Here is a 27,147-nt window from a genome sequence, read left to right as displayed (position 1 = left end):
GACTAAGTGTAGTACCTTACATTTATCTCTGTTGAAATTCATTTTGTTTGTTTTGGCCTAGATCTCTAATCTATTCAGGTCATTTTTAATTCTGACTATTCCATCATCCAAGTCGTTGATTAAAATATTGAATAGCACTTGGACCAGGACAGAACCCTGTGGCACCCCACTAGTCACTTCTCTCCAAGATGAAGATGAGCCATTAATGAGCACCCTTTGAGTTCGATCAATCAACCCATTACAAATTCATCTGATAGTAGCATTGTCTCGTCCACATTTACTTGCAAGAATATCATGGGGCACCTTGTCAAAAGCTTTACTAAAATCAAGTTATGCTAGTATGTCCAAAGCATTCCTTTCATCTACTTGTCACTCTATCAAAAAAAGAGATAAGATTAGTCTGGCATGACTTATTTTTGAGAAACCCATGCTGACTTTTTGTGATCACAGTCTTCTCTTCTAAGTGCTGGTAGACTGTCTGTCTAATAATCTGCTCCAGAATCTTCCCTGGTATCGATGTCAGGCTGACTGGACGGTAATTATTAGGGTCCTCCTTTTTCCCCTATTTGAAGATGGGGATAACATTAGCCTTCCTCCAGTCCACTGGGGCTTCTCCTGTTCTTCAGGAGTTTTCAAAGATTATAGCAGTGATGGCAAACCTTTTTGAGACCGAGTGCCCAAATTGCAACCCAAACCCCACTTATTTATCGCAAAGTGCCAACCCGGCAATTTAACCTGAATGCTGAGTTTTTAGTTTAGGAAAAACTGGTTGGCTCCCTCTTCCTCCGCCCCACCCGCTTGAGCAAGGGCCAGCCTGCTGTAGCCTCCAGCAAGTCCCGCGCGCACTGCTCTGTGCCTCTCTAGCATCTCTGCTTCCTCTGCCCCCCCCCCCCCCGGCAGCAGCCACCCGGAGCACAGGCACCAGGCCTGCCAGCTGAATCCTCCCTGCTCACCGCGGTGCGCACACGTCGTGCTCAGTGGCCCAGACCAGCCTAGGGGTGTGTGGGGTGTGTGTGTGTGATTTTCTGCCCCCCACATGACGAACTCTGTGTGTGCGTGCCCACAGAGAGAGCTCTGAGTGCCAGCTCTGGCACCCGTGCCATAGGTTCGCCATCACTGGATTATAGCAAGTGGCTCTGAGATTACTTCTGCCAGTTCTTTTAATATCATGGGATGTGGTTCATCAGGCCCTGGAGATCTGAATTTGTTTAAAGTAGCCAGATATTCCTACACTACCTATCTATGTATTTTGTACTGAATATCTCCTACTGTATCTTCGGTTTCATTTTCTCCTGGATCAGCACCGTTTCCTTTTTGGGAAAAGACGGAGGCAAGGAAGGTGTTAAGTAGTTCTGCCTTTTCTCCATCCCCAGTTAGCATTTTGCCATCTCCTCCATGCAGTCACTCTATCCTATCATTTTTCTTCCTTTTGCTATGGACATTACAAAAAAAACCCTCTTTTTGGTTGTTTTTAACCTCTCTGGCGAGCTTCAGCTCGTTGTGAGTTTTAGCTTTTCTGACTTTCTCCCTACACATCCTGGTTATTTGTCTGAATTCCTCTTTGGTGATTTCCCCCCTTTTCCATTTCTTGTATGTGTCCTTTTAAAATCTTAGCTCAGTTGAAAGTTCCTTAGGCAGCCATCCTGGTTTCCTGAGACACCTCCCATTTTTCCTCCTCATTGGAACCGTTTCAAATTGTGCCCTCAAGATCTCACTTTTAAGAAACTCCCAGCCATCATGCCCTCCTTTCTCTTTTAGTATTTCTGAGCATGGGATTGCACCCAGTAGATTTCTAAGTTGATTGAAATCTGCTTTCTTACTAGTTCTAGAAGCTGCTCCCTTCCCAACGACAATGAAACTTACCAGCAGGTCTTCGCTTTCCTTTACTAAGTCTGCTTTACACGCCAGAATTTTTTCTCTCTCCTCCTTCAGCGTCTCCAGAAAACCACAGAATATATCCTAGAGGAAGACAGACTCGAGACTGAGACTGGATCCTGTTCTAGAAGTTTACTATAAAACATACGAGAAGCAAAACTACCTTTAAGGGCCAAACTAGAAATAACTGCCCCAGACCTGAAATGAGATCTTCAACAATATTTCCCAAATGAGGACTACTAGATGCAAAAGACTGCCGAGGCACAGAGACTGACCCTGCGCTTGACCTCCTGCCCGCCATTCTCCTCCCACGCTTCATCCACAGGAAAGTTTTTTGCAAAAATAACAAAAGTTATTTGTAGTCACGATAAACGTTCCCAGGAAGTGACTTTTTTTTTAAAGGTAGTGAGCAGGAGAGTAAATGGCACTGGACTGAGGATGACGGAAGAAAGGAATACCTTCCATTCCACACTTTCCCAAAATTTCTTTGGGTTCGCTCTTCCAAGAAATGGCACACCAAAGCAGGGGAAACTCATTGTGGATGCGACCACAGCTGTGGGGTGGGAAAGGATTCCTTAGAGTGCTCTGGTGCAATGGAAAGTCGTTGGCATGCAGAAAATCCCAGGTTTACTATATTGTTGAAAGATTCACAGCCAGAATCATAAAATTGGAAGAGATCCCAAGGGTCATCACATCCAACCCCCTGCAATGCAGGAACACACAATCAACGGTGTGTTGTTGGTTTCAGGGGAATGTGGCCGTCATCTGGTACTTTTTTTGCTGCTAATGTTTCCGCACATCTGTGGGCGGCATCCTCAGAGGCATCTCATGTTAGGACTGAAAACTGCCAGACCACGACCACACCGCCTGGTGAACCCACAACACCCGGGTTCACTCTCTGGCGTCTCCAGCTGAAATGAACAGGCAGCAGCTGACACCAAAGACCTGAGCTCAGAGACAGTCTCTGCCAATCAGAGAGGACCTGGACAGACTGTCTGATTCGGGACAAGGCAGCTTCATACATAGCGTGTTTCCCCGAAAATAAGACAGTGTCTTATATTAATTTTTGCTCCCAAAGATGCGCTATGTCTTATTTTCAGGGGATGTCTTATTTTTCTGTGTTCTGTTTGTCGGGCATGCTTCCAAACAAAAACTTTGCTACGTCTTACTTTCGGGGGATGCCTTATATTTCGCACTTCAGCAAGACCTCTACTACGTCTTATTTTCTGGGGATGTCTTATATTCGGGGAAACAGGGTAGCTCTCCTGCCCCAGAAAGCTCCTCTTCTGATCTAAACTGCGGCCTTATAGCGACTGCATTCAAGTGGGGGGCACAGAAAGGTACTACAGCTGGAGGCTTTCTCTCCCAGGCCAAGAGCAACTGAAGGACAGCAGCTGAGGCTGAGAAAGCAGTTTGTGTGGGTGGGTGAGGCAGGTAAAACTAGCAGTCAGACGGCTGTCCCCTTGTAGCTCAGCCATGCAATTGGCTGGCCAGAAGTCAGCAGGAAGTGAGTCAATCTCCCCACTTTATCATCCTGCCCCACTTGAGCCCCGGCAGGGGGCAGGAAGCAATACCTCAGGGAGATCACCAAGCCAGGAAGGAGGCAACAAAGAGGTGTTTCCATTCTCCAATTCAGGCCCAGAGGCTGAGGCAGAACCTGCAGGGAGTTTCCTCACAAAGAGACCAAGGAGAAGGGAAGGATCCACGGCTCTTCCCTTGTGGATTTCCTACCTTGTACTCTTGGGAGGCCTCCTCAAGAGGAAGAGTTTCATGATCTCTGTGCTCCTTGGATCGGTCACAGACCACACAGATGAGGGCTTCGTCATCCTTGCAAAAGAGCTTTAGTGGTTCCTGGTGCTTCTGGCAAACTCTCCCTTTTCTAGCAGCCACGACTGCCTGAGGCCCAAAACAAGGAAACAGGATGTACTTAAATAAAACATTTAAATAAAAAGCTGGATGTGATCAAATGGGGCTTGTTCTTCAGTTTGATTTGGGGGGCAGAGGTTGTCCCAGAGAGAGGGGGAGGTGGAGGTGGAGTAACTGGAGGAAAAGAGAGTTCTGAGGAAAAAGAGGGACAGAGAAGCTATTTGGGTCTTACAGAAAGCCTGGTGCTGATAACAGGTTTTGCCCCAGACTGAGATGAAGCACAAAGTCTGCCCAGAGCCAGCAAGTCTTGCCAGTTGCACAGTGCTCAGTTCCTGAGAATGACGTGCCTGTTTCTTGCCTTCTGTTCCTGCCTCCATATTCAGGACAACCTTGGCAGTACTGGAAGCCTCACTTCATTAGAGGCCTATACAGGGGAGGCTGCTCAGGACCCCCCTTGGGCAGTGAAACCTTTTGGGCTGGCGAGGCAGCTCAGCCTCAGTGTGGGAGGGCCGAGGGGACACTCATTTTAAATAACAAAAAGGCCCCCATTTGAGGGGAAGGAAATAAGATTGAACTGCACAGGATCCTTGGCCAAAGGGGGTTTGACAGTGAAAGGCTGGGCACTAAGACTTATACGGCCATCAACAAAGGGTGGGCGAGATCATGGGATGGGGGGGGGGGTGGACGGGGGGAGGAAGCTGCCTCTCTTCTGTCACAAGGAACTCCTATTGTCACAAAGAACTCCTTCTTCCTTTTTGGATTTAAATGGATCCTCATGAATTCATATGATTTTTCCAGTGGAATGAAATGAAACCACCATGAAACGATACACCAGGTTTTAATCTACAGGCAGAACCAAAACAATCACACATGCCACACTCCGTGCAACCGCAGAGCCCAGAAACCTGCTTGAAAAACATGAATCGTCACCGATCCCCATCATTTTTGCACTTGGTCACCCCAAAAGCACGAGCACACCGCAGCTCAAGCCCTCAGTCACATGTCTGAACACAGCAATCACTCATCCCACACTCCATGGCAACGCAGTGACCCAAAAACCTGCTTGGAAAACATGGATCCTCATGGATCCTCCTGATTTTTTCACTTGGTCACCCCAAAATCACCAGCACATCACAGCTCAAGCAGGTTTTTGGGCCACTGCGGCACCACGGAGCATGGGATAAGAACAAGCCAGCTGGATCAGACCAGAGTCCATCTAGTCCAGCATTCTGCTACTCGCAGTGGCCCACCATTTCCCTTTGGGAGCTCACATGTAGGATGTGAAAGCAATGGCCTTCTGCTGCTGCTGCTCCCGAGCACCTGGTCTGCTAAGGCATTTGCAATCTCAGATCAAGGAGGATCAAGATTGGTAGCCATAGATCGACTTCTCCTCCATAAATCTGTCCAAGTCCTTTTTAAAGCTATCCAGGTTAGTGGCCATCACCACCTCCTGTGGCAGCATATTCCAAACACCAATCACATGTTGCGTGAAAAAATGTTTCCTTTTATTAGTCCTAATTCTCCCCCCCAGCATTTTCAATGTATGCCCCCTGGTTCTAGTATTGTGAGAGAGAGAAATTTCTCTCTGTCAACATTTTCCTACCCCATGCATAATCTTATAGACTTCAATCATATCCCCCCCGACGTCTCCTCTCCAAACTAAAGAGTCCCAAACGCTGCAGCCTCTCCTCATAAGGAAGGTGCTCCAATCCCTCAGTCATCCTCGTTGCCCTTCTCTGCACTTTTTCTATCTGCACTGAGTGATTGCTGTGTTTAGACATGTGACTAAGGGCTTGAGCTGTGGTGTGCTGGTGATATTGGGGTGACCAAGTAAAGAAATCATGAGGATCCATGCTTTTTAAGAATGTTTTCGCGCCACTGCGGTGCTACGGATCATGGGATGCATGATTGTTGTGTTCAGACAAGTGGCTACAGGCTTGGACTGTGACAGAATGGTGATTTGGTGTTGACCTAGTCCAAAAACCATGAGTATCCATGTTTTTCAAGCAAGTTTTCACGCCATGGCGGTGCCACGAAGCGTGGGATGTGTGCTTGTTTTGATGCTGCCTGTAGACTAAGACTTGCTGTATAGATTCATGGTGGTTTCATTTCATTCCAATGGAAAAATCATATGAATTCACGAGGATCCGTTTAGATCTGCCTTTCACCTTTTTGGATCTACTGTTAGCCACAGTTTTGGGGGTCAGTTTGTGGTTGTGGGTGCAATAACAGGGTTTATACTTTATAATATAGTAATAGAGACAAGTTTGCAAGTACCAACTGCAACAACGACAAGGTGGAGCTTTCCAACAAAGGGAAATGTAAAGCCACACTCAAGAATGCAAGAAAGTCTCCTTCCACTGATTTCTCACTTACTCGATTTTCCTGGAAAGCCTCCTCCAGAGGAATCACCTCGTGATCTTTGTGCTCCTTGGATATCCCACAGACCAGGCAAACGGGGGCTTGGTCCTCCTTGCAGAAAAACCTCAGGGGCTCCTGGTGCTTCTCGCAGACTCCCCCCTTCCCTTCCACAGGACGGAGTTTCTGGATTAGTTCCACCAAGTTGGCCAGGTGCTGATTGGGCCGGAGGGTCCCCTCCTGCGCGGGTCCTCTGCATTGGGGGCACGAAGCCTCTGCCCCCTCTGAGGCCCCCCAGCTGCGAGTCAGGCAGGCTCGGCAGAAATGGTGGCCACATTCCGTGAGGATCACCGGATCCCTGAAATAATCCAGGCAGATGGAGCAAGTGGCTTCCTCGCACAGCTCCTTCAGGGGACCCTCCGCCGCCATCGCAAGAGAGGAGCTGCTTTCGCTTTCCAAATCAGCCCAGGGGCGTGTCCCTTCCTGCAAAAGACTTCCTGCTGCTGCTCCTGCGGGACTGACGACCTGGAAACAGGTGACTGCCAGGGAGGGAGCCTGGGGGCAGGGAGTTGCTTTGGCCGACATTTGGAGGCGCCTCAGGAGGTACGAAAGTGTTTCCTTTCGCAGTCCAAGAAGTCCAGGCAGGGAAGCTGGAAGGAGGCGCAGGGATGCAGCAGCGGAGCGGATTTATGGAGGGGGGAGGAGCCCCCAGCATCTGCCCCTTCCCCAAACAACAGCCAGGTAGGTTCAGAGCTCCCCCATCCTTCTTATTGGGGGCGCAGTGGCAGAAACTCTCCAATTTCCCCTGTGAAGCTCTCTTTCTCACACACAGAGGCCCCTTCCGCACACGCAAAATAATGCGTTTTCAAACCACTTTCACAACTGTTTGCAAGTGGATTTTGCTATTCCGCACAGCTTTAAAGAGCACTGAAAGCAGTTTGAAAGTGCATTATTCTGCGTGTGCGGAATGAGCCAGAGAAAGTTGTAAGGTGTTTGACTAGGATCTGGAAAACTCAGGTTCGAATCCCCGCTCTGCCGTGAAGACTCTCTGGCTGATTCCGCACGGGCCAAAAACAGCGGTGTGAAAATGGTGTGAAAACAGTATAAACCCTTTTACACCATTTTAAACCCTTTCACACCATTTTAAACCCTTTCACACCATTTTCACACTGTTTTCACACTGCTGTTTTTGGCCCATGCGGAATCAGCCTCTGGGCAAAGTACCACACGCTGTCTCGCCTCAACCCTGGCAAGCTTTTGGATAGGAAATTTCCGAGGAGTACCAATACCTGACACAGAAGATGCAGGAAATGGCAACCCATCTCTGAGTGGCTCTTAATTAAAAACCTTGTGAGGGTCACCAAAGGGGAGGAAGGATATTTGGTGAGATAAACCCCCCTATTGAATATGAGGAGATCTTCAATATACTTCAACGCCTGCAAGATCCCTTTAGGCCCCCAAAAGATCTGGCCTGAGGATTAACATCCTGGACAAAATGGCAAATTGTGGGGGTGGGGGCTTTGTTTCAGACAATTTTGGCTCCTTTTCACACACACACACTCTCACACACCAACACACACTGAAGCCAAATAACTTCCTGTGACTGTACTTATCCTTATCTTCATATATGTGAGTATTGGGAATTAGATTTTGTTGTGTGTACTGCGCCAACTGACTTGATTTCTGCGTGTAGCTGAACCTTTCATTTTACACTGAGAAGAAGTGGTTTTGCTATTTCCAAGGGTCCCATGAAGGGAGATTGAATTCCAGGGTTCACATATGGGACAGTGGTGAGGTGCTACCAGCAAGGTTCTGACTCATAGCTTGTTATGATCACCCTCAACCTGCCAGTTGAACTGCTGTATACTCTGCCTTGAGTCTCAGTGAGAAAGGCAGACCCTAAAATAAATAAAATAATGATAATAAGTACCTGGTGATGCCGTCCTGTTTCAGTTATTCAGAAATAGGTCTACTCCACTTGCAAATTTATTCATTCAGTACCGGAAGAGTTTTTCAGGACAGTCTGCAGGCAATGCTGTTGCCTATCTTTGAATACTGTCCTGTAAATCACTGAGTCTCATATCCATCCATCCATCCGTCCATATCCACCACCACCACCCCAACCAAAATAGATATACCTTTCCTGAGAAAGATGTTCGCTCATGCAGGAATTCTGTTTGTTACCTTGCTTCTTTATGGTACATTTTAAGGACTTGAATACTTCAGAATATTGTTTTATTTCTATAGCTTTAGAATGTAAACAAAAGCAATTATTCCATTATGACTTCAAAAGCAGTAATTGCTCTGAAAAACCCAGATCCACCTTGAGAAGTTCTGCACCTCACCATAGCTGTACAGCCTAGTGCAGTGGTGGCGAACTTTTGGCACTCCAGATGTTATGGACTACAATTCCCATCAGCCCCAGCCAGCATGGCCAATTGGCCATGCTGGCCGAAGTGATAAGGTAATTATGATCCATAACATCTGGAGTATAAATGCTCCATACCACTAACTTCTAGTGATTGACAAGGACTGCTGTACATTAAACTCTTGGCCCTCACAAAGAAAGAGCCCATCAGGGATGAAACCGGACGGAACCCGCCCCTTGTGGCATGCTACAATTTGTTCTGTGGGTTTATTCAATTTGTTTCTTAATTAAAGGGAAGAAGAAGAAGAAGAGTTTGGATTTATATTCCCCCCTTTCTCTCCTGCAGGAGACTCAAAGGGGCTTACAATCTCCTTGCCTTTGCTCCCTCACAACAAACACCCTGTGAGGTGGGTGGGGCTGAGAGAGCTCCAAAAAGCTGTGACTAGCCCAAGGTCACCCAGCTGGCATGTGTGGGAGTGCACAGGCTAATCTGAATTCCCCAGATAAACCTCCACAACTCAAGCGGCAGAGCTGGGAATCAAACCCGGTTTCTCCAGATAAGAGTGCATCTGCTCTTAGCCACTATGCCACTGCTGCTCCTCAAGGATTCTCATGATTTCTGCACCAAGTCACCCCCAAAGCATCATCACGTCACAGCTCAAGCCCTTAGCCACATGTCTGACAAAACATCATGCGGAAGGTATGGGCCAAGAAAAAATGAGGCCAGTTTCAGCTTTTGAGGTGACCAGTCATAATTTTTAAAAAGACCCCCATTATACTCAACTATTGTGACAATGGCCAGTTCAGATATTTCTTTTTTGACTGACTTATTGGCTGTTTTCATTGCGAAATCATAAAGGGAATGGTGCAGGCTGCACATTGCTCTTTATCGCTGAAACAAAAAGGGCTACAGATAACTTTAAAAAATACATGTAGGAACAAATACATTGTTTCATTAGACATGGGGTATAAGTAGTTTAATTAAAATATATTAACCTGTTACCAACTTTTTAAAAAAGGTCTCCATTAGTGGGCAGAGAAATGGCCTCCTCAGAGCATCAAGGCAAAGAAATTGCACAGGTGCAGGAATTTAGAGTAAATTGAAACAATAATAATAAAAGGCAGAACACTGAGGTGTCCTGCCCATATCAGTCCAATCAAAGTCCTCATTTCACACACCCCACCCCACCCATGACAACATCTACATCCATCTGTGTGGAATGATGAGAAGGCCTTGGCTGCATCTTTGCCTCTTCTCTCTCTGCCACAGGAGGTGGTGATGGCCACTATGCTGCCACAGGAGGTGGTGACGGCCACTAACCTGGATAACTTTAAAAGGGGCTTGGACAGATTTATGGAGAAGTCGATTTATAGCTACCAATCTTGATCCTCTTTGATCTGAGATTGCAAATACCTTAACAGACCAAGTGATCGGGAGCAACAGCCGCAGAAAGACATTGCTTTCACCTCCTGCATGTGAGCTCCCAAAGGCACCTGGTGGGCCACTGCGAGTAGCAGAGAGCTGGACTAGATGGACTCTGGTCTGATCCAGCTGGCTTGTTCTTATGTTCTTATGTTCTCTCCTTTGCTCCCCATCTCCAGCCTCTTGCCAGGTCTCAACATTCCTTTCTTTACAACATTACAAAAACCCCAACACTTCCTGTCCAGCCAAAGGAAGGGAAGAAGAAAATATAAAGACTGTTTGTGATTGATTGTCCATATAATTAGTCAGAAGTGACTTTGAAGGTTTCGGATCTTCATCGCCTTTGTTAAAAATAAGGGAACATCTGTAATTATCTGGAAGTTTTTGTCTCGGAAGTCAGACAAAGCTCAAAGACAGAGCTTCGTTCAAGTGGGGTTTTATGAACATATCTCTTAAGGATGTATAAAAATTACAGCGTAAGAATACATGCTCAATGGTCTCTACATGCCCTGTGAACAAGGGCAAAGCCACTCACTATACGGAATATTTGCGAATCTTTCCTTGTGGATAGCCAGTGGAAGAATGTTAAGTCTGGCTTGCATAAAGACTCGTTGAAAGCATGGAGAGGTAAGAGTTGAAAAATATGCTGGAAGGAGGGGAGATCAAATATCAATGGGGAACACGGTCTCAGTGGATGAGCAAGTATTGTTTCTCCATATCGACAAGTCTTTGCTTTGTTACAAATATGTATTGTTCATTTGAGTTACCTAAAGAGTCCAAAGAGGTTCCAAGTGTTCTTATCTTTTCTGCTATTTGCTTCTACCATGATGACGGAAGAGAGTCTGTTGACAGTATACAATGTATACGGCTCTTGGGCTTAGCCCTGTGATGGAGACGAAGCCAGAACCTAAAGGTAAGCAACACGCTTGTGTCTCAGTCAGTGTTAGACCAAGTTCATAACAGAACAAAATAAGCAACACATTTTGGAATGCCAAGAAGACGACGAATGGAATGGAATGATTCCAATTGTAGGTCTGAGGTCGCAAATCCATAGCGGAGCTCCATAAACTGCTTGCGGAAGTAGTTGAATCTAGTGGTTTTATGGCAGCTGGAAATTATTACGTACTATAAGTATGAAAGAATTTAGCTATTGCTGATGTTTCTGGTTCCAACACCATCTTGGAAGCTTGCTTAGTGACTTTGGGCCATTCTCACCCGAACCTACTTCTCAGGGTTGATGTGAGGTTGAAGTGGAAGACTAGAGAATAATGTAAGCCCCTTTGGGACCACCTTGGTGAGGCAGGCAGAGCAGAAAGAGTGTGGAATAAATCTTATTTTACAAAGTAAAGTAGGGTTTCTCAGATCCATTACATCATAATGGTTAGAGCATCTGCCAAGGATCTACGAGAACCAGGTCTGAATTCTCCATCTGCCAGATACTTGGAGGCTCACCAAGGGCCATTTATTCACACACACCCTTCCTGTCACCCCCAATCGACAGCACTGTTATAGTGAGGTTAAAATAGAGGACTGGACAGTGATGTCAGCCAGTCAGTCTACGCTGGGCAGCAAGGGTGAGTATACATGAAGTCAGTCTATACTGACCTAAACAATATAAGGCCAAAGGAATAATTTTCAAGAAATAACTGAAGCTATTTTCCTCAAGGAAGGAGGTTTATTTTTCACAGATGGAATGAAAAGGAATGTATTAAAACTATGATTTACAAATTGGATGATTGCATTTTCTGTTGGTACATCAGGTATTGCTGTCTTTTGACTGAAACCGGAACTCAAGTGTTCAAACGACTGTTAAGCATTGCAAGTGTGACGGACCCCCAGTCAACAATCAAAGCGATGGGAATGTTTGCATCTTCAGCTCCTTCACCCCCCTTCACTGCAGCTGTTGGGGGAAAGGAGGGACCCACCATTTCCCCCTCTCCCCACAGCATGAATCAGGTGGGAGGGAATGGTGGCGCATTAGATCGATCAGTGGCTGTTCATTGGGCAGCATGACCCAAAGTGGGATGGGATTCCTCCCTGCAAGCCTTATGTGTCTCCTTTACCAGCACATTTCTCCCAAATGTATATAACGCATCAGTAGCACAATTATAAAAACTAAGAGCCTGTGAGTTTCAGAGCACAGGATGTTAGTCTTGAATTGATGAGGTTCAAATCCCTACTCAGCTTTACACAGGGTTGCCAGGGACCACGTGGGGTGTGGAGATCTGCCAGAATTACAACTGATCTTCTGGTGGCCAATCAGTTCCCTTGTGTCAGAGCGTGGACTCTGTGGCACTGGGCCCCCCTCAAGTCCCTCCCCTCACCAAACTACTCACCCAGGCTCTGCACCCAACATCCCCAAGACTTTTCCAAGCCACAATTTGAGACCCTGGGGATGAAACTCCGTAGCTTTTTGCCTAACTTGCATTGCAGAGCTCTTATGAGAACTGAATATGAGCATCCAGTTGGTGGAAATTAAAGGAGAGCAAGGGAAAAAACCTTATAATTCCCTGAAGAGAGGCTCAAAAACATGAAGAGAAACTTTCAATCCAAACATAACCCAGAAGGACCCTGGCTATGCAAATCCCCCTTTTGATTTTTCTGTCCAATTGGAGAATTGGGGATGGTTCAAGACAATAAATATCAGCACACTGCTGATGGTCTGAAAGTTACAATATACCCCCCCCCCCCCAAAAAAAAATAAAAGTTATCCCAGTTTTCAAGGTAACACGACTTTATGATAAGCATAATATATTTTCAGCTACTGGTGTCTGAAACACAACTGTGTCGATTGTAGCAACCTTGACAGGGAAGGGATCTTCAGAACCCTCCAGAAAGGCAATGCTGAAAACAGGAAATCCTAGAAGATGGTGCCCCATAAACCAACGAAAAGAGAAAGTCCAGAACATTAAACTTGAAGGGCCTCATTTTCCTCTGCGGGATCTTTTTAGTTCTTCCTCTCGTGCCTGAGAGGAATGGGGGCTGGAGGAGGCTGAGGGGGAGTCTCTTCAGAGCTCTACTTGACAATCAGTCTGTTAATCTTTATAAAGTGAAATATGTTACTGTTATTTTCAGATTAGATACAAAGAAAAAAGAGGAATATTAGGGAATTGGTGGACAGTTTGGCAGGACTGGAAGGGCTGTGGAGAGACCTTGACAGGACTAATGGGGGGAGCTTCTGAGAAACAGAAATTTTTCTTGATGCTGCTGGTGTGAAGAGAAGATCTCAAGAAGAGAGTTTGAGGGTGGCTTTTCCACATACCCAAAAGTAGGGCAGGAGGGTCTCTCCAGAGAAGGAGGCTCCAGAGAACTCAAAGATGAGGGCTCTTCGATCAGCGTCGAAAAAGGCCACCCGACCCCCATCATAGTTCAGACAGACTCGGATCCTCTTGGGCTCCCCACTCAGGGTCAGGGGAGGGTAATCATCTTCCATGGAAGCCCTATAGTGCCCTTCCCACTTCCCCATCTCCCAGATCCCTTCCTCAGGACTAAAGGTAATGTCTCCCTTCCTCCTCACAGACTTTCTGGCCACCCCCACAGCCCATTGTTCCTTTTTCCCCACAAGGACTTCCCAGAAATGGCGGCCTCCTGTGAACCCCTCACGACCAAGAACAGCACTGTAATAGTCAAATCTCTCAGGATTGTTGGGCAGAGTTTGAGGTTTTTCTCCATCCCTCACGCTTTTCCGATCCTCAGATAGGATAAGTTCCGGATGGGCCGTGTCTGGATCCAGAGTCACATCAGCTGTTGGGAGGAAAAGAGGAGACAAGAAGAGAAAGAATTTCAGCTGGGAGATTTTCCCCTCTGGCCTCTTCTGCTTCCTTCTCCTGCCCATCATGGCCTCCTCCCGCCCCTTTTAAGCTTTTCCTGCCTTCTCCTGACCTATTAAAAGGCAGAGCATCCTTTGGGTGCACTTCAAGCAAAGGAAGATAAAAAGCACAATAAAAAACCCACAGGAAGTCAACCTATTTCCCACCATCTCCTATCCCAGTGATGGCGAACCTATGGCACGGGTGCCAGAGGTGGCACTTGGAGCCCTCTCTGTGGGCACGCGCACACAGAGTTTGTCACATGGGCGGCAGAAAAGCACACCCCCCCACACACACATCTAGGCTGGCTTGGGTGCACCGTGGTGAGCAGGGAGGACTCAGCTGGCGGGCCTGGTGCTGTTGCTCCGGGTGGCTGCTGCCTTGGGGGGGGGGGGGGGGGGCGCAGAGGAGGCAAAGATGCTAGAGAGGCACAGAGCAGTGTGCACAGGACTTGCTGGAGGCTAAAGCAGGCTGGCCCCTGCTCGAGCGGGTGGGGCGGAGGAAGAGGGGGCCAACCATTTTTTTTCTAAACTAAAACCTCAACATTCAGGTTAAATTCCCAGGTTGGCACTTTGCGATAAATATGTGGGGTTTGGGTTGCAATTTGGGCACTCGGTCTCAAAAAGGTTCGCCATCATTGTCCTATCCCAAGCAGTTAACCTTCAGAGAAGAGAACCATGGATATTTTTTGGAAAGAAATCACACATGAAAGAGCATTTACACAAACACCTGAATCTCATAAAAAGGAGCAGAGGCACAGAAGGGGTTGAACAGCAAAGGAAGGAAGACAACAGGATTTTGATTCCCTTGACAACCTCTGTGTCTTCTGGAGAGACCCCAGGGCTTCGGGAGTGGTTTCCTCACAGTGGTGGGCTTCTGTGGTTTCCTTGTTGGTGGTGTAGCTACTAATAAATCACAGTAGCAACGGGATGTCTGCATGGCAGGTTTCCCCACAATGTCCCTCTTTCAGTCCCTCAGTCCCCCAGAAGTGCCCACCCCTTTCCAGTGGGCCATCAGGGTTTGGCAATTAACACAAATCACTACTAGCAAATCACTATATGGATGCCTACCCCTGTATATTGTGACAAACGGAAAGGTCTAGAGACTTACTTTTTAATGAAGGCACACTAGACAACCAGGTACACATACAGGGAGCAAAACAGAGCTAAACCAGCTTTCGATCTCCATACATGATTGTGGCCAACGGAAACTCCCCAGTCCAGTTCACAGGGCTAGGAAACATCTGCCTTCATGATGTCTCCTGCCCAGAAAGGTGCATCTGAGCAACAGCAAAGGAGGCAGCAGAACAAGCTGAAGTGGAAACTTTGAAGTGGCTGAATGGAGTTTCAGTTCTCCTTACAAACATCCATAGGCGAAGCTACAAGGGGGCGGGGGGGACCCTTGCACCGGACGCATGCCTGGGCAGGGCGGAAAATTGCCACAACCCCCCCACTTACCTTTGTTCTTACTTTCAGATTTAGTTTCAGGCTGAAAAGCGGCCTGTTCTGTTCAGGCTGAAATAGGGCCTTGTGGGAACTACACTACCCAGGAGACCTTGCAAGCCCCAAGGGCTCCTAGGTAGTGTCGCTCCCACCCAGGCTTTTTTCAGCCTAAACAGGCCACTTTTCAGCCTGAAACTTAATCTGAAACTAAGAACTAAGATAAGTGGGGAGAGTGGGGGGCGGGGCAGGAGTGGGGTGTGTGTGGAAAATGCAGAGTCCCCCCCCGGGCGCAGTTTGGCCCAGCTACAGAGGCAGAGCTAGCAGGGGGCCAGGGGGTGCGCGTTGCACCGGGCACACGCCCAGGGGCGGAAAAATCTCCCCTGTGGCACCCCCCCCGCCTTGCTGTCGGTGATTGGCAAGACAACTGAAGAAGAGGGAAAAGGAGTATCTATTTTTTCCACATTGAATGCTTTTCCCACATTGAACGCTAAGACAATAGGAATTGGCAGACGATCCCTAAGTCTCTTTTCTGCAGCTGATTGCTTCCACCCTTAATAAAAATGGCTACAGCAATAGCCAAATAAAATCCTAAATAGCTTCCACCCTTAACAAAAATGGCTACAGTAATGGGGACGAGATCATGGCTTCATGTCCTACGTTCTGAATATTGTGGAGGTATGTTTTAAAAGAAAAGATGACCTCCTTCTACTTTCAGTTTTCTGGAGGCTTCTGCCTCACAAGAAATCGGGGTTGGCTTGAAAACTGGCGAAAAGGCTGGGAATGGGATGGACCCAACTGGGGGAATGGGGAAGAAATTTAGCAATATGATGGGGAAGAGATTTAGCAATATAAAACTGCATTATGCAAACAGTACACAGGCAGCATAGATTCAGAATCTGAAGAGTTTACAAATTAATCTCATAGATGCTAGAATGCATTCAGTCATGAAACTTGAACAAGTGAACCTGCAAAGTTTTAATGAGTAGTTTTGCAAGTGCAAGTCATATATTGTTCCAACCTCCAGGTGGCGGCCGGAGATCTCCTGGAATTACAACTGATTTCCAAGCACAGAGATCAGTTCACCAGGAGAAAATAGCTACTTTATATGGTGGGTTCTGCATAGTATAGGTATAGGCGTGGGGAAAGATCGTATGGCTTCCTCATGGAAGAGAAAGTGACAGTGAGCCTATTTTCAGGTAATTTGCAAAATATTTCAGCTGACTTTTTTATTTTAAAAAAAAGAAAGTAATGAAACAATTAAAAAGCAGTAATAAAACATTTTAAAAGCATTTAAAGTCATATGACACTTAAAACACTTTAAGGTGTTATAACAGTGTTAAATATTTTTAAAGCATTTTGAAAATGTTGTCAAAAATTTATTTCTGATGCGTGGCACGGCCCATTGCTGTGTTCAGATTTGTGAGTGGGGGCATATTCTATAGTGTTATGGTGACTTTGAGATAACCTAGTGCAAAAAATCATTCGTAGTGGGGGAGGGTGTGCTTTGGTCATGCTGGGGGAGAGTGGCCGCCAATACGGGGGGGGGGGGGAAAGGGGGCACAAAACTCAGATTTTGCACAGGGCTTCATTTCCCCTAGCTACACCTCTGCCCAGCTACGCCTCTGCAAACATCAAACACAAATTATGTGTGAGCAACCGGAAATTAGCACTATGGCATTGCAGACGTCTGCCTTTATGCACTGCTATTCCATAAACAAAGTATTTCCCCTTAAACTTGTATATCCAACACACAATTTATAGCACCTTGAAAATGAGGGAAACCTGGAAAGCGGTAGGAAAATCCACTTAGAGGAATGGGATTCCCAACCTGGTCTGCACTTCTCAGGGGGAGGATTCTGAAAGGCCCTCAAGGGACGATATCCACCAACCGTTCTCCCAAAATGGTGGCAGGGAGGTGGAAGGAGGCAGTTCATCCCCTCAGAGTTCACCTCCTCTTTCACCCTGACAGACCTCCTCCTCAGAAGAAGGAACTGCCTGTGGCAGGAATGGAAAGAGGAGGAGGAACAAAACCAGAGCATCCATGTTCTCTCTGGAGAGACACCAAGTAGACGAGCACACATTAGAAGGTGAAACCTTTTACTTAAGAAACAATTGATTGGTATACTAAGAAAAAAATACCTTTCTGCAGGTGAAGTCCAGAATCCAGAGAGTCTGCGGAAGCAAAGGGACCGAAAGTGAACAGCAGGCCCTTGTGCCTATCACAAATCTTGTGACAAAAACATCAGCTAACAACACTGTCCATTTTTCTCTTGGGGAGGGAAGGTGTCATGATATAGCCCCATCTCATCAGATCCAAAAACCAAGCAGGATTGATATTTGGCCAATGAAGATTCTGCAAACAAAGGCAACAGCAAAGAAATCTCTGCTTCTCACTTGCCCTGGAAGCCTTTTTCTGAGGTGGCCATAAGTTTGTTGTGTTTCCAATCCAATCCAAAACCTTTATTAGGCATAAAACCATGTGTGTCAAGAATTCCAAATACAATAAGGTCACTATTTCACATCTTGTAGTACACAGAGTAAAAATATAGCAACAGCTTCCGAAATTTCAACATTAGAATTATTTAGAAGCTTAGCCATTTTTAACTTATCAGAAAGGAGCATAAATCCTGTTGGTAATACAGCCCTCAAATCAGTTCTAATGCTGTTGTACTTTGAACAGTGGGCCTTTCCCCACTCCCTTCCATCCCCCCTAAGCCGCGCGCCCAGGCGTCCCCACGACCCCGTGCTCTGTGCGGGGTCGTCAAAAGGCGCCTGGGATGCCACGCGCGACAGCGGCAGCGTCGGGGCGGCTGCGCTGTGGCCGCCCCTGCCGTGGGGAGGGAGGAGGAACCCCGCGCTACTCTCCTCAAGTAGCGCGGGGCTTACGGTAAGTGGGGAAAGGCCCAGGAAAACAAAATATGTGAAAGTGAATCATTTGTATCAGGACAGAATGGACAGCTAATTTTGTGGAATATTTACAAAGGAAAAGAGTTACACCTTGCTTTAGTCATGACCAATCTGCAATTGTAATTAACAAGTTGTTCCAGGTATATAGCAGGGCTAGATTTCTTTTTTTAAAATAAAGTTTATTATTTATTCACATAGTTACAAAAATCATCACAAACACACACTTACATACATACAACAATCGTAATTTTACAATTGTCAAATAATTAATTAAAACATTTCCATTTTAGCTGCAACATTTATGAAAAGGTAAGAGATTAAAGCAGGGGTAGATTTCTGAGGGATAATCCCAAAGAATATTGGAGAGCAAGAGCTTTGCGCTTTGCTCAGGAGAAATTGATATTCTTGATCAAATAATCTAGCCTTTAAACGATGGTAGATCTCCAACGCGGTGAGCATTTGTAGGGCCTCCCATGAGAACCCCAAGGAAAAGATTTTTTTCCCAATATGTAGCCTCCATTTCGAAAGCTGAAGCTCTCTCATTTCTAACAGGGATACACTATTAGGGTCTGTGCAGAAACAAAGACGCAGCCAAAACTTAAAAGAAACAACCCATGCCCTTGTTTCTAATAAATGTTGCCCTGATTCCAAAGTTCGTTGTGACTTGATGTCACATGCATACATATTTCTTTTGAGTTTCAGATGAAAGTTTAAGTAGAACCTTCTTGTGGGGAAAATTCTTCCCACACTTTTGTATGTGGAAATATTCACATTTCTTTTCACTAGTCACTTTGACTGGACACTCAATTCATAGAAAGTGTGTCAACGGCTGCAGTCTAAGGATCCACTTAAACACGGGATCCTTCCAAACAGAGGTCCCACAGTGCCATCCTAAGCAGAGTTATGCTTTTCCATACCCACTGATTTTCAATGGGCTCAGAAGGGTTTAGATCTGCTTAAGACAGCCCTATGAGTCCCCTGGAGACCTCTCTGCAACATACAACATACTACAACACACTCAAGCAGGGAGTGAACAGGGAGAGCTTTTCTCCCTCTCTCATGAGACTAAAATGGGACGTCATCTGCTGAAGGTGAAGGGTGAGAGATTCCAAACAGACAAAAGAAAATATTTCTTCACACAACTCATAGTTAAATTGTGGAAGTCGCTGCCCCGGGAGGTGGTGATGGCCGCCAACCTGGAAGGCTTTAAGAGGGGATTGGACATGTTCATGGAGGAGAAGACTATCCCTGGCCAGGAGTGAAATGGATACTAGTCATGAAGCACACCTATTATTTCCAGCATCACAGGAGCAGGCTTGTTATATTTGGTGCTAAGAAGCACAGGCAAGATCATGCTGCAGCATTTGTTCTGCTTGTGGGCTTCCTAGAGGCCTCTGGTTGGCCACTGAGTGAACAGACTGCTGGACCTGATAGGCCTTGGTCTGATCCAGCAGGGCTTTTCTTACGTTCTTAAGTTCCTTACCTTTGAATTGCTTTTTGGTGCCCTCCAAAAAGAGAGTTAAATCTGAGCAGTCCCAAATGCGCCACTTCAGAGAAAGAGGAAATGCTGCTGGATTCTCAAATGCCTCCTTTTCTTCATACCTGGAGAAAATTATGTCAAGATTCAACTGTTAAGTTCAAAATCCCCTCAAGTGGATCAGAGAAACAGGGGAAAAACTGGCAGAGAGACTGGAGACAGAGGCTGAAGCTGATAGCCGAGAAAGATGGGAGGCTCTTTGGAGAGAAAGGTTCACCTCGTACGAAGTCTTGAGACCCCCAAAGCCACACAGCAGCTGTGGGGAACGACTGTTAAGAAATAGAAGAGAACCCATTTATTTATTTGATTTCTAATCTGCACACACACGCCAACACAGGCTTCCTCAGGTGCGGCCTCACCCTACTCTCCTTAACACACGGACGACCTCAGATTGAGTCATCACAGTGTTCACATCTACATTCCACTCCCAGCCACCCCTGATGCAGTCGACATAGTATTCACCTCTACAATCACCCCTGTCAACAGCCAGCTCTAATGCCAATGAAGGCTTTATTCTGGCCAAATAGTTCCCAAGCTGCCATTTTGTGGAATCAATATAGCTGAGGAGACTCAAACACTGTATTTCTTCAGGCAGTCTTTAAAATGGGGCTTTGGAAGCAGCTGCCACCACAGGGATCTTTGTTGTGTAACCGAAGCTAAGCTGCAACACCCTTTTTAAGGGTGGCTTTGCCTACTGTAGCACCCACTTTGTGTCAGCCATATTGTGGCTCTGCCAACCACACTGTGGCAAAATACCTGCAGCCTCAAAGACGTTGGGGACCCCTCTTCTAGAGATGCACAGCTAGGTGTGAATGCAGACCCCCCCCCCAATGCTTTTTACTTCTTTATTTCCTGTTGACAAGCCTCTGTCCATAAGCTGTTTGCCTCTGAGAGATGGATGGAGATCCACTCTCTTAATTACTCCTGATCTGGCCCTCAGTCACAATCCTAAAGGATCACATTCTTCACAGGCTTCCGAGATGCCTCCCAGCATTAAAACATCAATGAGAAAAATCCACTTACTTTAGCAAGGTGCTTCTGGCATCCTAAAGAGGAAAGACAAAGAGAGAGAGAATATGAAGAGGGACCTCAGTGCTTGCTGAAAGGCCACACCAAGAAGACGCCTCAGACCCAGAAAGATTCTGCTCTCTGGCCTTTTTCTTGGGTTCAGCTAGTAGACTCCACTCAAAGGCTGAGGTGGATCTTTATTCAGTGGGAGAAACATTTTATAATCTTTAGACAGTGGGAAGGATAGTATCAGCAGTCAAAGTGGAGCTACTTCAGAGCAAAGATCAGCGACCTGCTTTGACAACTCAACTGTGGCTACTTTCACACCAGGCTTTTTCCTCACATGGTAGGTTTTTCCAGTCTGCTCCTAGGTGGGGATGAAATGGGGCAGAAGGGAGAGCAGCAACAGAAACGGGAGTCATTTGCTTTCTTCCAAGGGAAGGAGGCTCCGAAAGGGTTTGGGGCTGGCCTTCTCCTGAGATTCCTGCCACCCTCTTACCTGCAGGAGTTCAGTGGCCGGCTGCTGACACTTCTCCTCCATCTCCTGGATGAGGCTGTCCAGAGAGGAGAGCGCCTCAGAGAGTTCAGCCAGGTGCTGATCCCGGTTTTTTGCCACCTCCTTCTCCACCTCTTCCAACTGGGCCAGCAGAAGTTTCTCTTGTTCCTCCAGAAAAGTGTGCAGATCTCTGAACATGGCTACAGTCTCTTGTTTCTCTTCTGTGGTTTGTTTCTGATATGGAAACAGAAGGAAATCGGGTCAACATCATGAACACAGATGGCCTTTGCAGTGACAGGTCAAACTGAAGAGATTCTATTAGCTTCAATCATATCCCCCCTCAGATGTCTCCTCTCCAAACTAAAGAGTCCCAAATGCTGCAGCCTCTCCTCATAAGGAAGGTGCTCCAATCCCCCAATCATCCTCGTTGCCCTTCTCTGCACTTTTTCTATCTCTTCGATATCCTTTTTGAGATGTGGCGACCAGAACTGAACACAGTACTCCAAGTGCGGTCGCACCACTGCTTTATATAAGGACATGATGACAGTCTTGGCAGTTATAATATCACAATGTCTGTATCCTAATCATGGATGGGGTTTTCATGAAAGACAGACAGGCATTAGGGTGGAATGTGTCAAGTGAGGCATTCAAATAGGACTGTGGCAATCTGTAGCGTGTATGCGAAGTTTGGATTTTTTGCCCCTATGTGCATCACTTTACATTTTGCTACATTGAACTGCATTTGCCATTTCTTAGCCCACTCACCTAATTTATCAAGGTCCGCTTGGAGCTCTTAGCAATCCTTTGCATTTCTCACCACCCTACATAATTTGGTATCATCCGCAAACTTGGCCAACACGCTCAACTCTGAATGGCAATCTCAGGTCTCCCTTTGGTGGGCTAGTCTACTTCCAAACAGGGGGGAAGAGGGGGCGGCCTCATGGGGTGACTTTTTTGGTACTTGCACACGATCTCCCAATACTAGTTCTGGAAGCTGCTCCCTTCCCAAACACAATGAAACTTACCAGCAGCTCTTGGCTTTCCTCCTCTACCTCTGCTTTAGACGCCACAATTTGTTCTCTCTCCTCCTTCAGCTTCTCCAGACAATCGCAGAATTCATCCTGGGGGGGAAAAGAGACTCAAAACTGAGACTGGTTCCTTTTTTTGAAGTTTACTATAAAACATACGAGAAGCAAAACTGTCTTTGAGGGCCAAACTACAGATGTAACTGCCCCACATCTGCAATGGGATCTTCAACAACATTTCCCAAATGATGACTTCCAAATGCAAAGAATGCTGAGGCACAGAGACTGACCCTGCGCCTGACCTCCTGCCCGCCGTTCTCCTCCCACGCTCTGCCACAGGAAAGTCTTTTGCATGAACAAAAATTATTTGTAGTCACTATAAATATTCCCAGGAAGTTACATTTTTTTTAAAAAGGTGGCAGGCAGGAGAGTAAATGGCACTGGACTGAGGGAAGAAATGAATACCTTCCATTCCACACTTTCCCAACCTTTCTTTGGGTAGGCTCTTCTAAGAAACAGCAAACCAAAGCAGGGGAAACTCATTGTGGATGCAACCACAGTTGTGGGGGGGGGGGGGGAGGCTTCCTTATAGTGCCCTGGTGCAATGGAATGTCGTGGTTCAGTGGGGAAGCACCCCCTCGGCATGCAGGAAACCCCAGGTTCACTATATTGTTCAAAGCTTCCCAGCCAGAATCAACTGGGTGTTGCTGGTTTTCCAGGAATGTGGCCATCGTGTGGTACTTCTTGTTGCTAATGTTTTGCCACATCTATGGGTGGCATCTTCAGAGGCATCTCACGTTAGGATTGAAAACTGCCACACCGTGACCATACAAGCCCAGTGAACCCACAACTCCGGGTTCACTCTCTGGCATCTCCAGCTGAAACGAACAGGCAGCAGCTGACATCCAAGACCTGAGTCCTGGGACAGTCGCTGCCAGTCAGAGCAGAGCTGGACAGACTGACTGATTCAGAAGAAGGCAGCTTCATGCTTAACTCTCCTGCCCCCGAAAGCTCCTCTTCTGATCTAAACTGCTGTCTTATAGTGACTGCATTCAAATGGGGGACACAGACAGGGGCTAAAGCTGGAGTCTTTCTCCCCCAGTCCAAGAGCAACTGAAGGGCAGCAGCGGAAGCTGAGAAAGCAGTCTCTGTGTGTGGTGTAGGTGGGAAAAACTAAGGGCCAGACAGCTGTCCCCTTGTAGCTCAGCCATGCAATTGGCTGGCCAGAAGTCAACAGGGCCAGACTGGAAGTGAGTCAATGTCCCCACTTTATCAACCTGGCCCACTTTAGCCTCTGCAGGGGGCAGGAAGCAATTCCTCAGGGAGCCACCAAGCCAGAAAGGAGGCAACAAAGAGGTGTTTCCACTCTCAAATTTAGGCCCAGAGGCTGAGGCAGAACCTGCAGGATGTTTCCTCACAAAGCGAAGGATCCACGGCTCTTCCCCTGTGCATTTCCTACCTTGTATTCTTCGGAGGCCTCGTCAAGAGGAAGGGTCTCGTGATCTCTGTGCTCCTTGGATCGGTCGCAGACCACACAGATGAGGGCTTCGTCATCCTTGCAAAACAGCTTTAGCGGTTCCTGGTGCTTCTGGCAAAACCTCTCTTTTCTACCGGCCACCGTTGCCTGAGGCCCAAAACAAGGAAACAGGATGCATTTCGTTTCCCCACCCCACTCCCAGAACTGTATCCTTGTAGTGACTGGATATAATTAGTGTCTTGTTCAGTATGGGGAAAAAACCCATAAACATTTAGATAAAAACTGGATGTAATCAAATGGGGTTTGTCCTTCAGTTGAATTTGGGAGGCGGAGGTTGCAGAGAGCTGCAGGGAAAGGGAGCAACTGGAGGAAAAGAGAGTTCTGGGGGGAAAGAAGAAGAAGAGTTTGGATGTATATCCCCCCTTTCTCTCCTGCAGGAGACTCAAAGGGGCTGACAATCTCCTTGCCCTTCCCCCTCACAACAAACACCCTGTGAGGTGGGTGGGGCTGAGAGAGCTCCGAGAAGCTGTGACTAGCCCAAGGTCACCCAGCTGGCATGCGTGGGAGTGCCCAGGCTAATCTGAATTCCCCAGATAAGCCTCCACAACTCAAGTGGCAGAGTGGAGAATCAAACCCGGTTCCTCCAGATCAGAGTGCACCTGCTCTTAGCCACTACGCCACTGCCATTTGAGTCCCACAGAAAGCCTGGTGCTGAGAACAAGTTTTGCACCCAGACAAATCTTGCCCAGAGACACCAAATCTTGCCAGTCGCGCAGTGCTGAGTTCCTGAGGATGCTTGTTTCTTGCCTTCTGCTCCCCCCTCCATGTTCACGGTGACCTTGGAACAGTATTGGAAGCCCCACTTCAGCAGAGGCCCATATAGGGGGGGCCCCTTGGGCAGTGAAACCTTTTGGGCTGGCCAGGCAGCTCAGCCCCAGTGTGGGAGGGCCAAGGGGACACTCATATTAAATAACAGAAAGGCCCCCACTTGAGGGGAAGGAAATGGGGTTGTCCTGCACAGGTTCCTTGGCCAAAGAGGGCCTGACAGTGAAAGGCTGGACACTAAGACTTATAGGGCCATCAGCAAAGGGTGGGTGAGATGGTGGGATGGGGGGAGGCAGTGAGGTAGCAGCCTCCCTTCCATCACAAAGAGAATTCCGACGTCCTTTTCGGATCTATTGCTAGCCACAGTTTTCCGGGTCAATTTGTGGGTGTGGGGGCGATAGTAGAGTATATATTTTATATTATATTAATAGAGACAAGTGAGCAAGTACCAACAGCGCCAAGCTGGAGCTTTCCAACCAAGGGAAATGTGAAGCCACGCTCAAGAACGGAAGAAACTAAGTCTCCCTCCGCTGATTTCTCACTTACTCGATTTTCCTGGAAAGCCTCCTCCAGAGGGATCTCCTCGTGATCTTCGTGCTCCTTGGATATCCCGCAGACCTTGCAGAAAAATATCAGAGGCTCCTGGCGCTTCTCGCAGATCCCCCCCTTCCCTTCTGCCCCCTTCCCTTCCACAGGACGGAGTTTCTGGATTATTTCCACCAAGTTGGCCAGCTGGTGGTTGGGCCGGAGGGTCCCCTCCTGAGCTCTTCCTCTGCATTGGGGGCACGAAGCCTCGGCCCCCTGCAAGTCCCCCCAGCTTTGGGTCAGGCAGGCCCGGCAGAAATTGTGGCCGCAGCCAGCAATGGTCACCGGGTCCCTGAAGAAGTCCAGGCAGACGGAGCAAGAGGCTTCCTCGCGGAGCTCCTTCAGGTGACCCTCCGCCGCCGCCGCCATGGCTCCCCTTTGCGAGAGAGGAGTTGCTTTCGCTTTCCAAATCAGCCCCGGGCGTTCCCCTTCCTGCAAAGGACTTCCTCCTCTTCCTGCAAAGGACTGACGACCCGAAAATAGGAAGCGGCGGCGGCGCAGGGTGGGTGGGAGGAGCCTGGGGGAAGAGAGTTGCTTTGAGTTGCATTTTACCCCGGTCCATTTGGAGGCGCTTCAGGAGGCAGGAAGATGATTCCCATCGCATGTTCCCCAAGAAGTTCGGGAAAGTTAGAAGGAAGCGCAGGGATGCAGCAGCGGAGCGGATTGATCGAGGGGAGGAACCGCCAGCATCTGCCCCTTCCCAAAACAACAGCCAGGTTGGTTCAGAGCTCCCCCATCCTTCTTATTGGGGGCGCAGTGGCAGAAACTCTGCAGTTTCCCCTGTGAAGCTGATACACACACACACACATCAACACACACGTGTTCCCTGCAAAGCGGAATCTGGAGTCAAACGCCATGATCCGCATGAACGGCACCTTTCTGAAAGCTCCCCCGTGTCCAAGAAAGGGCCACGCAGACAGTAAAGCAGCACAGCAAAGAAAGGGTTGAGAAGATTCCCTCGCTCCTTGAGCTGCTAGTTTTCTACTGGGGGAGAGAGTGTGTGCGTGGTGTAGCCAATCTTTTAGTTGCATCCAAGCCTTTGACACCCAGGAAGGTGTTAAAGTTGGAGGAGGAGCTATGCAAACCTGTCTCAATTATTAAGAAATTAATCAACTCCACTTGGAAGTTTATTCATTCAGTACTGGGAGAGCTTTTCTTGGACTGTCTGGAGGCAATGATGAACTTTTCCTGGACAGTCTACATAGGTTATACTGTTGCCTATCTCTGAATACTGTCCTGTAAATCACTACTAACCAACCAACCAATCAATACCTTTTCTGAGAAGGATATTTGCTCTTTCAGGAATTTTGTTTATTACCTTGCTTCCTTATGGTAAGTTTTAAGGACATGAATACTTCAGTAATATTGTTTTATTTCTATAGCTTTAGAAGATAAACAAAAGCAATCATTCCATTATCAGTTCAAAAGCAGTAATTGCTCTGAACAAACCCAAATCCCACAATTTCTGCCAAGCCTGCCTCACCCAAAGCAGGGACCCTTCGAGGGGGTAGGGGCTTCCTGCCCCCAAGCAGTTCTTCATCTCACCAGAGCCGTACAGCCGACTGATTGATAAGGATTGCTGTACATTAAACTCTCGACCCTCACAAAGAGCCCACCAGGGATGAAACCAGACTGAGCCAGCCTCTTCTGGCATTCTTCAATTTGTTCTGTGGGTTTATTCAGTTTGTTTCTAAATGTGGTGAAGTTATGCTCCCAAGAAAAGATCAGGCCAGTTTCAACTTTTGAGGTTGAAAAGATCAGGCCAGTTTCAACTTTTTGAGGTTTTAAAAAAAGACACCTCCCCCCGCCACATTATACTGAATTATTGTGACAATGGCCAGTTCACAGATTTCTTTCTTTTTTCTGTGGCGTTCCCCCTCTCCCGTCTTCGCTCTCTCCTGCCTTCTTCTCTGCCTCCCCCCTTTCAGCCGCTTTCTCAGCCTCCTTCTCTGCTTCGCTTTCCTTTGCCTTCTTCTCTGCCTCCCCCCTTTCAGCCTCCTTCTCTGCTTCGCTTTGCCTTCTTCTCTGCCTCCGCTTTCCTTTGCCTTCTTCTCTGCCTCCCCTTTCAGCCGCTTTCTCAGCCTCCTTCTCTGCTTCGCTTTCCTTTGCCTTCTTCTCTGCCTCCCCCCTTTCAGCCGCTTTCTCA

At 47.3% G+C, this 27,147-nt stretch overlaps 2 protein-coding genes across 2 annotated transcripts in view; both read right to left on the bottom strand.

The window, feature by feature from the left end:
• Window positions 1-6,629, bottom strand: part of LOC125428727 (E3 ubiquitin-protein ligase TRIM7-like) — a 34,766-nt gene extending 28,137 nt beyond the window's left edge. Inside the window, exons 1-2 of the mRNA XM_048489328.1 lie at window positions 6,118-6,629; window positions 3,607-3,771 (exon numbers count right to left, since the gene is read on the bottom strand). Of these exons, the coding sequence (XP_048345285.1) occupies window positions 3,607-3,771; window positions 6,118-6,528 (576 nt within the window). The 5' untranslated portion in view covers window positions 6,529-6,629. The remainder of the gene's footprint in view (window positions 1-3,606; window positions 3,772-6,117) is intronic.
• Window positions 6,630-13,039: 6,410 nt separating this feature from the next.
• LOC125428730 (E3 ubiquitin-protein ligase TRIM39-like) lies at window positions 13,040-25,430 on the bottom strand. Its single transcript, XM_048489331.1, has 8 exons — window positions 24,963-25,430; window positions 23,574-23,738; window positions 22,115-22,210; window positions 21,093-21,323; window positions 20,609-20,631; window positions 19,532-19,650; window positions 17,281-17,313; window positions 13,040-13,634 (listed from the first exon to the last, which is right to left on the bottom strand). The coding sequence occupies exons 1-8, from the start codon at window positions 25,368-25,370 to the stop codon at window positions 13,117-13,119; spliced, it is 1,593 nt and encodes a 530-aa protein (XP_048345288.1). The 5' UTR covers window positions 25,371-25,430; the 3' UTR covers window positions 13,040-13,116.
• Window positions 25,431-27,147: the final 1,717 nt, after the last annotated feature.

Source organism: Sphaerodactylus townsendi, linkage group LG03 (genome assembly GCF_021028975.2).
Source record: "Sphaerodactylus townsendi isolate TG3544 linkage group LG03, MPM_Stown_v2.3, whole genome shotgun sequence".
NCBI classification, from domain to species: Eukaryota; Metazoa; Chordata; class Lepidosauria; order Squamata; family Sphaerodactylidae; genus Sphaerodactylus; species Sphaerodactylus townsendi.
This window is presented reverse-complemented; position numbering and strand designations above follow the sequence as displayed.

Bases quoted from the DNA above. Each gene is read 5' to 3' on its own strand.
- LOC125428730 (XM_048489331.1), bottom strand. From the start codon at position 25,370: ATGGCGGCGGCGGCGGAGGGTCACCTGAAGGAGCTCCGCGAGGAAGCC. The intron at 22,211-23,573 runs GTAGGAAATGCA...TTTCCCCCCCAG, and splicing joins AGGCCTCCGAAGAATACAAG to GATGAATTCTGCGATTGTCT. The intron at 21,324-22,114 runs GTAAGTTTCATT...TTTCCATATCAG, and splicing joins AGGAAAGCCAAGAGCTGCTG to AAACAAACCACAGAAGAGAA.